The sequence below is a fragment of the Stomoxys calcitrans genome, chromosome 1, assembly GCF_963082655.1.
Source record: "Stomoxys calcitrans chromosome 1, idStoCalc2.1, whole genome shotgun sequence".
Taxonomy (NCBI): Eukaryota; Metazoa; Arthropoda; class Insecta; order Diptera; family Muscidae; genus Stomoxys; species Stomoxys calcitrans.
The window spans coordinates 256929379-256944424 of NC_081552.1; the positions used below are offsets into that span (position 1 = coordinate 256929379).

At 41.2% G+C, this 15046-nt stretch overlaps 2 protein-coding genes across 6 annotated transcripts in view; both read left to right on the top strand.

Moving 5' to 3' along the window:
* The window catches only part of LOC106090948 (spectrin alpha chain), a 45015-nt gene that overhangs the window by 118 nt on the left and 29851 nt on the right, over positions 1–15046 (top strand). Inside the window, exon 1 of one of the 5 annotated variants that reach the window (XM_013257315.2) lies at positions 14900–15021. The exons of the other annotated variants lie outside the window; for them this stretch is intronic. The gene's annotated coding sequence lies outside the window, so the exon portion shown is untranslated. Of the gene's footprint in view, positions 1–14899; positions 15022–15046 lie in introns of those variants that run through there. 5 annotated transcript variants of the gene reach the window in all.
* LOC106090949 (protein disks lost) lies at positions 6–9448 on the top strand. Its single transcript, XM_013257319.2, has 2 exons — positions 6–353; positions 5149–9448. Exon 2 carries the CDS (start codon positions 5307–5309, stop codon positions 9267–9269), a length of 3963 nt encoding a protein of 1320 aa, XP_013112773.2. The 5' UTR covers positions 6–353; positions 5149–5306; the 3' UTR covers positions 9270–9448.

Here is a 15046-nt window from a genome sequence, read left to right on the forward strand (position 1 = left end):
TGTTTTGTAAAACTTCTGGCAAATTTTTAAACATTTACATTTTATTAATGCTATCGAAAGAAAAACCCAAAGTATTTGGAAGTGAAATTGGGCAAGAAAATTCACGCCACACCCTACCTAATTAATGAAAGTAAAGGAGAAAAAATTAATGTGCTCTGAGTGTATTTTCGTATTTATCTCACAAAACACCCAAATTAGTGAAAAACTACTGTATATTTTGTGAAAAATTAAAAAAAAAATAGTATTTAAAAATTTTCTGTATTGATTAAATCCAGAAGAAAGTTTTTTCTTCACATTTTGCATTTGTGTGAGTGAGCAAGACGACGTCATCGGTAGTTGGTTCGTATGATTGGGTAAGGTGTTCTCATTTCGTGGATAATGGATAGATAATACTTCACTTGGTTTTCTCTCCACCAACATAATTCTCTCTCTCTCCTTCTTCGCACTTGTGTTTTTGTTGTTGGTTCTACTCTTGTGTGTTTGATTTATTAAAGTTGTTGGAGTTGTAAGATAAAAATGTATCTGTGTCCTCCTTTGAAAATGGTATTTTCTGGTTATTGGCATTTTACTTTGCTCATTTGTACTTTTTTTCACATTTGTTTACTATATCAGAAGCTATTTATAGATTAAATTCTTTGAGAGAACAGAAGGCAACAGAACAACAACCGGCAATATATCAACAACCAATCTATTCATCCCACACGACGAAGAATCACTCATCTCTTTAATATTGCATGCATTCAGACCTTTCTCGTAGTTATTGAAATTCTTTATTGCTTCTTTTCCCCTGGTTCTTTGAGAGTTTTGCTGTTGCTTTACCGTTTAGATTCATTCCCCATTCCATGTTTAGAAAATTACGTCATTTTTGTGTTTTATTTTATGCCGTCTCTCGTTTGTCGTTTTTGTTGTTTGTTTTTGTAATTATAACACGAAGGGTTGATTTGAGCTACATTTGTAGTATTGTTGTGTGTTATGTTTTTGCATGTAGTTTCCTTTTTAACTTTGCCAATTGGAATTAATTAAGCCGTCTCGTCATGTTTTTCCTTTTTTTTTTTTGTTTTTATGTATGTTTGTATATTTACTTGATGATTCAATAGTATTACGAGTTGTCTCTATTTCTCCCGCAGTTGTCAGTTGTTTTTTTTTTTTTGCTTGAGAAAATTTCCAGGTACTCTCTCTTGTTTTTTGCTATTCCCATATACACTTCTTATGTTCATCTCTAATATACATATCTATATGATGTGGTTTGTTGTTTTTTCTGTCGACACCGATAATGGCGTCGCCCCAACCTCGCAAAGTGCAAATTAATTGATTTTTCATCATGTGTACTTTAATAGTTTTTTCATTGAATACTGTCGGTGAAGATGTTATTCGATTATTCCAAAATAGAATATTGGAATAATCTCATTTGCCATTGTAATTTCAAAGTTTTGTGTTACACACTACCATTGTTGTATTGATAATTCACTTAGCCTAGATTTTGAGGACACTATGGGGTTATCTGGTCTATTGGCATACATGCAGCTACGTATAGCTCAAAGCTGTAGATAGGGAAATTCTTCGAGCGTTGATGTAGTAACCTGATTTTTGTGCAAAGAATGCTAACGCATGTGTCTTTCTTAAATACCACCTATAATCTAAGGTAACATATTCACGACAATTTTACTGATAGTAAATATGCCAGAATGTGACAAAAGAGGGCGTTAGCATACTTCACTTAAATTGTGATACTTTGGGTTGCCCAAAAAGTAATTGCGGATTTTTCATATAGTCGGCGTTGACAAATTTTTTCACAGCTTGTGACTCTGTAATTGCATTCTTTCTTCTGTCAGTTATCAGCTGTTACTTTTAGCTTGCTTTAGAAAAAAAGTGTAAAAAAGTATATTTGATTAAAGTTCATTCTAAGTTTTATTAAAACTGCATGTACTTTCTTTTGAAAAATCCGCAATTACTTTTTGGGCAACCCAATATATCACACTTTATGAACATTAATTAAAAATGGGTCACCACATGTGATAAATGAAAATTATGGCAAAGCTATTCTGCAATAGCGAGTGCCGAATAGATTCCCAACATTTTCCATTCTAGAAAATAGGAGTGAGGAATGTAACGAAATAATCGGCTATAAGCTTCCTGCCATATGAGGGTTGTAGTTTAGGCAGAGATACACAGCTAAATCTTTCAATATTTGCAGTAGATGAAGTGGTCTAGACAGAATATCCATATGGTTGATGATTGACCATTCCTCTCTTCTGTCGGGGGATGGAGATACGATGTGGCGGCATGCTATATGCGGCGCGAGTCCTCCCTTGTTAACCGCGTTACACGTCGTTTTGTTTTGAAAAACAAGTAAAAAGGCGTTAAAAAGGCGCCGGGCCGAACTATGGATACCCACCAACTCGGGTATTAATTGTTAACCACCTTTCGTCGAAATCCGGTGAAAACTGTATACCTTATGCCCCAAAGCAGCTATATCGAAATATGTTCCGATTTAGACCAAATACCAGTAAATACAAGTCATTGTTCAATTGTGTATTTAGTAGCCAAATCTAAAAATAAAGCTATCTGAACCATATAGGACACGTATGTCGAAAAGACTAACATAAGTCATTGTGTTAAATTTTAGTGAAATCTGATTATAAATGCGCTTTTTTGTGGGGCTAAGATTTTAAATCAAGCGATCGGTCTATATGGCAGCGATATCCAAATCTGGACCGATTTGGGGCAAGTAGCAGAAGGATGTCGAAGAACCTAACACAACTCAATGTCCCAAATTTCGGTGAAATCGGACAATAAATACGACTTTTATGGCCCCAAAACCTTAAATCAGGAGATCGGTCTATATGGCAGCTATATCCAAATCTGGACCGATCTGTGCCATATTGCCGAAGTATGTCGAGGAGCTTAGCTTAACTCACTCTCCCAAATTCCGGCGACTTCGGACAATAAATACGTCTTCTATGGGTCCAAAACCTTAAAACGAGAGATCGGTCTATATGGCAGCTATATCCAAATCTAGATCGATTTGGGCCAATTTGCAGAAGGATGTCGAAGGGCCTAACACAACTCACTGTCCCAAATTATAGCAAAATCGGACAATAAATGCGCCTTTTATGGCCCCAAAACCTTAAATCAAGAGATCGGTCTATATGGCAGCTATATCCAAATCTGGACCGATCTGTGCCATATTGCCGAAGTATGTCGAGGAGCTTAGCTTAACTCACTCTCCCAAATTTCCGCGACATCGGACAGTAAATACGTCTTTTATGGGTCCAAAACCTTAAAACGAGAGATCGGTCTATATGGCAGCTATTGGGTTGCCCAAAAAGTAATTGCGGATTTTTTAAAAGAAAGTAAATGCATTTTTAATAAAACTTAGAGTGAACTTTAATCAAATATACTTTTTTTACACTTTTTTTCTAAAGCAAGCTAAAAGTAACAGCTGATAACTGACAGAAGAAAGAATGCAATTACAGAGTCACAAGCTATGAAAAAATTTGTCAACGCCGACTATATGAAAAATCCGCAATTACTTTTTGGGCAACCCAATATATGCCAATCTAAATCGATCTGTGCCATTTTGCAGAAATATATAGAGGGGCTTAACTTAACTCACTGTCCCAAATTTGAGCAAAATCGGGCAATAAATGTGGCTATTATGGGCCCAAGACCTTAGATTGAGTGATTGGTCTATATGACAGCTATATCCAAATCTAGACCGATCTGTGCCATTTTGAAGAAGTATGTAGAGGGGATTAACTTAACTCACTGTCCCAAATTTGAGGAAAATCGGACAATAAATGTGGCTATTATGGGCCCAAGACCTTAGATTGAGTGATTGGTCTATATGGCAGCTATATCCAAATCTGGACCGATCTGGGCCAAATTGAAGAAGGATGTTGAAGGGCCTTACTTTACCCACTGTCCCAAATTTAAGCAAAATCGGACAATAAATGTGGCTATTATGGGCCTAAGACCCTAAATCGGCGGATCGATCTATATGACAGCTATATCGAAATCTGGATCGAACAGACTAACACAACTCACTGTCCCAAATTTCAACAAAATCGGATAATAAATGTGGCTTTTATGGGCCTAATCGTCGGATCGGTCTATATGGGGGTTATATCGAGATAAAGTCTGATATAGCCCATCTTCGAACTTAACCTGCTTATGGACAAAAAAAGAATCTGTAACTTTGTACAGATTCTTTTTCAGCTCAATAACTCTATTTTTAAAGACTGTAGCGTGATTTTAACAGACAGACGGACGGATATGGCTCGTCTTAGATTTTTACGCTGATCAAGAATATATATACTTTATAGGGACGGAAATGGATATTTCGATGTGTTGCAAACGGAGTGACAAAATTAATATACCCCCATCCTCCGGTGGTGGGTATAAACAAAAGAACATAAAAACAAATACTTTTATGAGTCTCTGTAGCTAACCAACAAACCGATCTCAAGTTTTAGTAGTAGCTCGTATTACTGTGTTTGTGATGTAGAGACCTGCCATCTGACGGAGTCTACAACATATTGTGGTTTTTGACAACAGAACAAGACAACAGCAACAATGAACCAATACAAATGACAGCTGTAGTGTGTTTAGTTGTTAGTTAGTTAGCTGGCTCCGGTATGAAATCAGGTGTTTCTAATAAATCAAGCAACTTAAATTCTTTGGTTCGCAACACCCTCTCTCAGGAAGTTGGTGCTGATTGATATTGATTTTAACCCAAAATATGCCTGTGAATCATGTCATAAAACAGCGAGAAACTAGGAGATTTGTACGCTTGCCTCTTTTGGTAGATATTTCGTACATTTAAATGCAATTTCTATGTGCAATTATCTTAATTAATGTATAAAACTAATTAACATTTTTCCTTTCATACTAAATATAAGAACAAAAAGTTACCATTTGGCCGTAGAATTGCTAGCTCTCTCTAACTCGCACTTAAGTAGAGTTAATCTAATAATTGGGGAAATTAAAGCAAATGATGTCATTGGTGGTGAAACCTAACGCAAAAACTCAAACGTGAATGTCCACCATCGCCATCAGGGCAAATCAGCAAAACCAGACGAATATTGAATGTGTTCATATTTCTTTTCTTGCCAACCAACCATTCTCTCTATTCATCTTCCGTTTCAGATACCATATTTCGAACGGTAGTTGAAAAAGGAGTAATGTTTTGTTGGTGGATGCATGCATGAGAGAAGAAGAAATCGGGTCATAAATGCAAATTTGAAAATGACCTAAAATTATGAACACACTGTAAGGCCACATCCAAGCGAAAAGCAGTAACAACAATGGCCCTTAAAGCTGAAGAAAAACTAAAGGTCATACTAGAGTATGACAAAGACCATAAGGAGAGGCCGAAATTTCGTGCTTGGTTTCTAAAGCAATTTGAAAAGGTCAAAGCCAATGATGGCTATGACAGCCTGGAAGAGTTTGCATTATATTTTCTTAATGCACTAAGGCAACACACGGAAAGTCATTTGAAGGTTAGCAGTGGCAATGATACACCCAAATGTCAAACTCCAGTAAAAACTCAAAGGTCAAATGTGAATGACGAGGATGCCGGTGCCACGAAACATGTGGTACCGCAACACCTACAGATATTGTCCACTCCAAATCAAAGCCTAAGAAATGATGTTTCGCAGGCTTCAATGGGAGATTGGACATCTAATTCGCAGGCTCGATTAAGCACTTCTGTTGATCGTTCGGGAACATCGCAAAGGAATCTAACATCAACCCCCGTGAGACGTAATGTATCGGGGAACTCGAAACGTTTGTCTACCACACCAGGATCTGCCAATAAAAGTGGAACTAGTCTGTGCTTGGGTGACTTTTTGGTAATGAATACCACCTCTGGCTCCCACAATCGTTCACACAACAAGAAGAAAAATACCTCAGGCACTACGGCGACCACTCCCCAAACGACCAATGAAAAGCCCAAGAAACGTGTTCAACCCATAAGCATAAGCAAAAAGGTTGAGAAGGCAGTTGGTCAGAATTCCGTCTTTGCGGGTGAATCTTCTTTTAGCCACGAGAATAATATACTGAAAATCTCCCACACCGAAATTGAAGATGAGGAACAATGTTCCATATGGGCTGCCCGAAAAATACTCAAATCAAAGGCTAGTGAGATAGCAAGAGAGCTGGTGGTATCACCCTCGCTAGCATCTGTGCCCGCTGCTGTGGTGGCTACGAGCACCCCTTCCAAGCGAAGGGAATCACTTACCATGGACGAAGTGGTCCTGGATTTTGAACATTTGGCTGGAAAGAACATAATCCAAAGATTGGCGGACATTTATGTGGTCCTTATCGATACCCACTTAACAACGAATTTTTTAAATGAGCTATCATTCCTACTGAATCTCTTAAATGCTAGTCCTACCTCTGCCCAGACTTCCTTAGCAGAGGCTTTTAAAACACTAGAACTACATGAAACAGAAAACGCGTCCCTGAAATATTTGGAGGATGCAAGGCATGCCGTCTACTTTGCCCTGCAGTGCCTCAATGAACAGAAACTTCGTTTAGGTTCTTTGGATGCCAAAACATTGAAAGTGATATTTAGTAATGAGAATTTCGCCTATTTGGAAGAGGGGGTGCGTTGCTACCTCCTGGAAACCTATCAGAAGAAACAACAAATGTTATCGGAAAATCCCATGCATGAAACGTCCATTTGTTTTGAGTCCAAACCCTGCAACAATGTGTACTTCCAACAGGATCAGGATTCAAGACAAAATTTCACTTCCCATCAGGAGTTTGCCAAATTTAGAGCTCAGAGGGATTTATTCTGCAAATGCCTGCAAATGTGGGAAACAAACCATTTGAATCCCAACTGGAAGTTCAGTGTGGAAGTAACCCCTAAAATTCGTGAGATCTTCCATCAATCGGAGCACTGTGTAAACATGGCCCATTTTGCCAAATTGTTTGTCTCCCAACTGCTGCTGTCCGCTTCTAGTGCCACATCGCCCGAAGAAATTGGCCTTGATATGGATATGCAAAAATTGTCCAAACTCACACAGCGTTTGATAGCGCCCAGCCAATTTAGTGTGGACTATCAGTTTCCAAGGGCGCAGGCATTCTTCCGCGATTTCATTTTGAAGGCCCGCTCTCTGGCATTTGCTGAACAATTGAAAATGGAGCTGTACAGCCAACTAATCTTGTTGAATAATTCCTCATTCGACCACATAAATATCACTATGGCTGAGACTGAAGCAGACAACCATGACGATTCTCTGCTAGCAGAGATGGGTAATGAGCAGGTAGCTGTCAGACCGGAGATTTTGAATTCCATGCTAATATTGGCAAAGTTTTTGGGCTTTACCATTAGTCTACCTTTCGTTTGCAATGCGGGCCCGGGCCATGTTATGCCCTCCGGAGTGGAAAAGAAACAATTGCGCCTCAGAGCACTCACCCAGCCCAATTTTGATTTGCACCTTGTGCTCCAAGAAGGCATTGAGCAGGGAAAACTGCTGATCACCATACCATGGATGGCGCAGTATATCTGCATGCTGGACAGCATAAGTTTGCAGCTGGAGATATATACAAAGGTGTTGGATTTACTGTTTGCCTTGTATTGGTTTCTGGGCAGTGACGGGGGTGCAAGCAATACAATTTTGCCTTCTACCTCGAAGTTCATAATCACCTCCTGCCTGGGTTGGTTATTTGATTCGCAACAGTTTTTGATAGAACAATATTATCAATATCGCTCCGTGGCCTCGCTGGAGGGCCATGGCAATGAACTGGACTATGTGAAAAGTAAGCTGACCAAAGCCCAAGACAATAATGATGATGATGGAAGAGGAGAGAAAAATTCATCTAAGGAATTTATGCTTAATCCCCTTTTAGAATCGTTGCTGCCAGTCGCCTGTCCTTTCTTGGCTGAGTTTCGTGTCTCAATTATGCCTGCAAAATATGCCCAAACCAAATATGCCTCCAGATCAGGACGCTATCGCCATATTACTACCCGCGTTGCCGAATTATCTCCCACCACACCAACGCCGACACCCAGAGAGGGGGAGCTGTCGGTTGATTCGCCTGCTGCCAACTCAAAAGCCATACAAAATAACCTCATACAAGCATTTAGGAAGTCACAAAACTCCTCCACCAGACAAATAATAATTTTTTGCTCCGAAAGGGTCTACAAATGTGTAGTGAAAGATGGGCAGCTCAAAATTCTGCTGCCCGCCAAGAGCCATGCCGACAGCCAAGTCAATAAAATCACCTCCAGTTGTTACCATACTGTCTATAGGGAAATCGAAGCTATCTACGGTTCAGCGCGACAAACGGCCATAAGCCAATGGAATGAGGAGATACCAAAAATGTTGGAAAAACGCATAAGCAATTGCCTGGACAGCCTTTTGCCCGAAGAGACACCGGACATACTAAAGAGAACCTATCTGATGATGATCAAAAAGGATGCCCAGCATAAGGTCTCCCAATGGTTTTATGCCAATTTGATAAAGGACAATTATTTCTGCGTCGATCTCGACAATGTCGCCAACAAATTGTGTTCGGCCGATAAAACCAAACAGCCCTCCGAGCTGCGCATACTTAAGGAGACACCCAGTGTGTCGGAGTTAATAGACACCCTGCAATATTGGCTACACTGTACCTCTGTGAGGACGGAACTATTCAAAGATTCCAAGCCCCTTGTGGATCTGATGCAGACAATGATCGATTCATTTGACAATGATTTTCCCACAATCTTGTATCGCCTGATGGCTTCGAATATCATTCAGCTATTGCAACACATAGTCACAGCAAATAGTGATCACCTCACCACGGAGCTAATGGAGGCCGCTTGTCAAGTGCTCATGCACAACAATGTGAGGCGGGCTTTGGATGTTTCCCATAACACGGCAGAGGAAAACAATTCCCCAACTCATAGCATTTACGACAGTCTGATTACCATACCATTTCTACTATCATTGGCCTGCCGCACAGAGTGTTATGCGAAATTTGGTCTGCTCCTAAGTACCATGATTGAGAAGCAAATCATTTCTCTGAATTACACCAATAATTTGTTTATTGGCATTTTCAAACATGATTGGCATCCGGCACAATTGAATGAAATTTCGAATATGCTGAAAAATGTAGCCCAACGCACTTTGAGCCTCACCAAAACTCGAAGTGCCTATGCTGGCGTAGGGGATGCTGCAGAGAAAGAGAATGAAGGCGAAGACGACGATGATGATGAAAAATCAAATTTGTTCATGGACATGCTGGCTGATTTATCAAGAGATGTTGATTTTTACTAAAGAATCTGTGGCGAGCGGAAGGCACCACCCTCCTTTAGTTTGGCCCTTGCTTTTTATTCATAGCTCTCATAGCTCCATAGTCTATAGGTAAATTAGGTATTTTGTTTGCAAGAAGTAAAAAACAAAAACTGTTTAAACAATTCAATTATGAAATAAACATTTTATTTGTTAAGAAAAAAGCTGGCTCAATGGGTTGTGGAATTTTTTGGGGGGTGTCTAAAATTTGGTGTGTATTTGTGAGTAGCCAAATCAGATGTGATTTTATTACTTCGATGGTTGTTGTTGGTGTAACAGTTTGTTGTGTTCTATCTATCGTCTGCTTGATTCTGTTGAGTGTCAAGAACCAGGAACTCTGCGACTATGATGGGGTGCGTCCACAGGGATCTGGGTCTGAGTCGAGTGGGTCTGACCGGGCAGTTTAACAAGTGACGTGTATCGTGCGGTCCCTGGTTACAATCGGGACATGCATCTTGCACGACGGCATCTATCCTTGCTCCGTAGGAGTTGAGGCGGCTGCATCTGCCGGAACGTAATTGAGCCAGAACCACTCTGGTTTGCCGTGGAAGGTCAATTTCTTCAGGTGCAATGGGAGGCGGTCGTTCTCCAAGGACTAAGTGTCTGGACGAATGTTGTCTAGACCTGCTTGATATGCCGCTTGATCTAGAGGTTCTCTCTTGTAGCGCTGAACCTTTAGATCGTGTAGATCTACCTTAAGGCTTTTGGGCGGTGGATATCTATACACAAGATGATGATTTGGATGGTCTCTGCCATAACAAGCCAAAAGGTATTGCTTAGACAGCATGTAGTTATGTCTTCGCCCTGGTAGGATCTTTGTCTCCTGTTGGAGGTGGTCCCCATGAGAACTGAGAAGACAGCCCGTCGCAGTTCGGAGGGCGGCATTCTGACAGATCTGAATATTAATCCACTGCGTGTCCCAAAGTTGACGAAACCTCACTGGCGCTGCATAACTAATCACAGACCGGCCAATTGCTTTGTACGCGGTCAACAAGGTTTCTTTGTCTGCACCCCAACTGCTGCCAGCAAGGGACTTTAGAACCTTGTTTCTATTGGGTTGCCCAAAAAGTAATTGCGGATTTTTTAAAAGAAAGTAAATGCATTTTTAATAAAACTTAGAATGAACTTTAATCAAATGTATTTTTTTTACACTTTTTTTCTGAAGCAAGCTAAAAGTAATAGCTGATAACTGACAGAAGAAAGAATGCAATTACAGAGTCACAAGCTGTGAAAAAATTTGTCAACGCCGACTATATGAAAAATCCGCAATTACTTTTTGGGCAACCCAATACTTTTGACTTTATCACAAATGGCTGTGGCATGTGGGGAGAATGTGTAAGAGCTGTCTAATGTGACGCCAAATATTTATTTTGGGACACTTGATGGTCGGAATCATTTCTCCATCGACCATCACAGTCAGCTCAGTATTCGCCTCAAGCGTATTTGGAGTGAACAATGTGGCTGAAGATTTGGTGGCAGCTATCTTCAGATTTCTTGCAGCGAAATATGAGGCAGGTTCGTTAAAGTAGACGTTCAACCTATCGCAGATGTCAACAATGGGTGGGGGCCTAATGCCATGATCGTACAATCGCCCGCATATGATACGATCTGCCGTCTGGAGGGGGTGGAATGGAGGATAGGTAGAGGTTAAACAGTGCCGGAGATATCACCCCACCTTGGGGAACTCCCTGTTTCACTATACGGTGCTTCGACTTCTTATCCCTAAATTCCACAAAGAAATGAAATGGAAATTCTCCTACGAGGCTCGGGACGAGTAATGCCTCAAGCGTCTTTGCTGCTGGTGAGGGAAGGGAGATCGGTCTGTACGAATCCCCCAAACTCGGGACCTTTTCAGGCTTCAGTAGCGCGATCACTCTTCCTATTTTCCAGACAACGGGAACTATAAGAGTGTTCAAAGACAGGCTGAGGACAGTAGTAAGGTACTCAACTCCAGGTAAATCCAGATTCTTCAACATCAATGTAGAGATTCCGTCGGGGCCCAACGCCTTAGATGATTTGGCGCCACGGATGACATTCGTAACTTCGCCCACGGTAAATTGTGATGACTGTTCATCGGCTCGGAGACCACGAATACGGCGAATGGCTCTGCTCATTGCCCTGTCACTCTCGGGATGCACAATATATTGACGGTTGAACAACCTGGCGCATCTCTTGAGATCTTTCACGGTTATTTCGCCAAAAGTGACTCAATAACTCGCCTTGTCCTATCGAGCTTCATAGGCACTCCGTATTTAAGCAAGTGCCAGTGTCTCTCGGCCTCACACTGAGACTCTCCACTTGATCCCGTTGATTGTCCGCGACTGCAGTTTCAGCTACACTGCATGGAACATTCCAGTACCCGCATTCTATGGTGGACGCGCCCGATAGCTCTCAGCTGAGCTTCTTGTATTGATGATGAACACCATACAGGTAGAGCTCAAAGTTCAGTCCATGCTATGCTCATAGCTATCCCGTGCCGGGATTGTCGTCAAGAAGGTTTAATTTATTGTATTGATTAAAACTCAAGCTCGAGGTCTTAAATTTGGCATATGTTTCTCCAAACTATATTCATTGCTTTCAATATTTCGTCCTTTCATTGAAGGACATCATTCAGGAAACTACATTAATGAGTGCAAACAGTTATTTGATATGTGTAAACACTTACGCTAAGAATTCAATATAAATCGCGGAGGGTTTCTCCAAACAGATTGTCGCCTTGGTTGTCTCTTTGCACTGATTGGCCTTTTGCATTGTCAATCTGTGCTAGATTGTCTGATTTGATGGTGTGAAATATCCAGTCTTAAATAGTTCAGCGGCTAACCCGTCGGGTCCTGCTGCCTTGTTGTTCTTCAGTTGGGTCACTGCTACTTGGACCTCATTCTCATTGATTGGTTCTGCGGTATCCTTTTCGCCGCCAAAGTCGGAAACTAGCAGTTGGGTTAAATGTTCCTTCCCTATCCTCAACATGTCATCTGTGTCAGTTACCAGATTTGATTCTTTCTTTCTGCAGGAGGATGTGAATGCACCAAAGCCATCGGTTTGATGTTTAATTCTTTGGTTGAATTTCCGGACTTCATTCTGACTCCTGTACATCCCAATTCGCTATAGTTTATAGGGCTATAGTTTGCCACTACGCCATTATATCATCGGAACAAGGAGTGCTTTCATCAAGCAGTTGGGTCAGTCGAGTGGAGTATGCCGCTGTCATCTGTTGTGTTTGCAGCTTTTCAATGTTGAGATTCCGTGCAGTGTTAAATCGTTCTCCTCTCGCCATGTTCAAATGGGTGCGAACCTTTGCTGCAACAAGGTAATGATCCGAATCTATATTCGCTCCACGGATCGATCGTTCATCTAACACGCTGGATGAATGCCTTCCATCCATCATAAAGTGTCCAATTTGGTTGCCCTTGATTTGATCGGGTGACAGCCATGTGGCTTTGTGAATATTTTTATGTTGAAATCTGGTGCTACTAACTACCATGTTTTTTGCCGCGGCGAATCAGCCTCAATCCATTACTGAACGTTATCTCGTGGAGGCTTAACTTTCCGACTGTTGGACCAAAAATATCTTCCTTCCCTATCTTCGTATTAAAATCTTCCAGAACGATTTTAATATCATGGGCGGGGCAGCGGTCATATTCTCTCTCTAGGCGCTCGTAGAAAATATCCCTGATCTGCTCGTCATTGTCTTCCGTCGGGGCATGGGCACAAATAAGGCAAATGTTGAAGAATTTGGCTACTATGCGGATTGTGGCTAGCCTCTTATCTACCGGAGTAAAGCTGGAGACCAGGTGTTTCAGTCTCCGATTAACCACAAGTCCCCAGCCAAATTCATGCCTCGTGTTATGGCAGCTATAGTATAGGTCGTCACCGTTTGGTGTTGTAGTGACGCCATTCCCACACTCCATCGCACTTCCTGTAAGGCGGTATTATCTGCCTTGTACTTCTCTAATACATCCGCCAGCGTGTATACTGCACCTTCTCTATAAAGAGTGCGGACATTCCAGGTGCAGATGCGCAAATTATGGTTCTTTTCTCGTTTGCGTGGGTCGTCAACATTGGGAGTGGGGGGTCCGTATTTACTATTCCTTTGCTTCTCATAGTTTTTCGGGGGTGGGTTACTGGCCCAGCGCCCCAAACGCATGAGTTTTGTAGGATTGCACATGTATCCCTCGTTATGGCGAGCCGCTTGCTCCAAGATCCGACTCTCGCCGCCCCTAACCTGGGAACAGACGCTGATGTTGGCCATTGGTTATTTGAAGGCGCCAATAACTCGCATTGTCATATCGAGTATCATTGGCACTCAGTATTTATTTAAGAGCCAGTGCCACCTGACTCCTCACTGAGACTTTCCTCTCGAAAATCGCTGACTGTCCGCGGTCGCTTTTGCAGCTACTCCGCATAAAAACGTAGCTTTTCACCATGCCCAACCTGTGGGCGCGCCCGGTAGCTTTCAGCTAAGCTTCCCGTCGTCACGATGGACACCGCACAAGTCGGAGCTCAAATTTCCAGCCTGTGTGGTGCTCATAGTTATCCCGTGTCGGCCGGGTAATGGATTTCTTTAGTCTGCTGAAACCAAAAGGCTTTGATTTTGCTTCCATTTAAAACAGCATTTGGCAGGCTACGGAGATCGCGATTTCGAAGATGACCAAAGCTTCAACATCAGTACGCTAAGCCCCAAAAAAGATAATATGCTCCCAACTTCTTTTTAATAGTTTTTATGGAAATTTTATCAATCTTTGATATGGTTCATCATTCTGTGTTAATGTTGCTCTAATGATTTCACATTAAAAAAAAAAGTTTTAACCAAATTAATCGCTCATTAATAATTCTGAGATAGAAGACAAACATGCTGAATGAAACAACAACTGATTAGGGTTTGGGGACAAAAAGCTTTGAAAGAAATCGCTAATTTCTTTACTTTTTTCACATATTCAGCTTTAACAAGTTTTAGCTGTGTTTCTGTTCTCAATAGTTTATCTGTGTTGTTGTTGTTCTTGTTTGAGTTTCGTTCAATTTTTGGTGTGTAAATTGATAAGACCCCTTAACTGATGTTTATAACTGATACCTATTAAAAAAAAAGGTTGGAATATGTCATATGTGTGGTTCTAAAGTAAATTTTTAAAACTTATCAGCCGCCCTTAGCTCTGACACAACATATGATAGCTAACTACCGCTGAACGCCATTCATGGCGTCTATGTAGTTTCGTAGAATGTCATAAAACTCACAGAGTCCACGCCAATTTTTCATTTCTGTCATTTCTGTGGTTCATTCTTGTTTAGGGTGCGGTAATGGTAAGAACTCAACTCTTCTCATAGTTTAGGCGAAATTATGCCATCCAATTTAATTTCGTAAAATAAACAATAATAAAGCCAAAGCTGTAGTTGCTGGGGTTTATGTGTTTTGTGTTGTGGAGCGTCCATTCATCCGCCTTCTCTTTCTCCATATGCTTCGGTGCAAAAAGTGTGTGCTTGGGGGGTTGTTACGTTCGACCTACTCCCTCTCTCTCTCTCTCTCTCTATTTTGTTCTCACACCCATGCTGGAATTGTGCAATGCAACGCGACTCACTCAATTAAGTCAGCCAGCTCTGTTCGTTCAGGCAGTCTTCAGTCAGCCAGCCACCGATAGAGTGCGAGCGAGCGTATGACTACATTTTAGTGAATTCTCTGGATTTTTGTATTTTTTATGGTTGTTGTTTTTTTTATTGGATTCGTCATAACATTGGAGGAAATTATGTAATCACTGGCTTGAGAGCGTTTT

Coding starts and splice junctions, on each gene's coding strand:
- LOC106090949 (XM_013257319.2), top strand. CDS start 5,307: ATGGCCCTTAAAGCTGAAGAAAAACTAAAGGTCATACTAGAGTATGAC.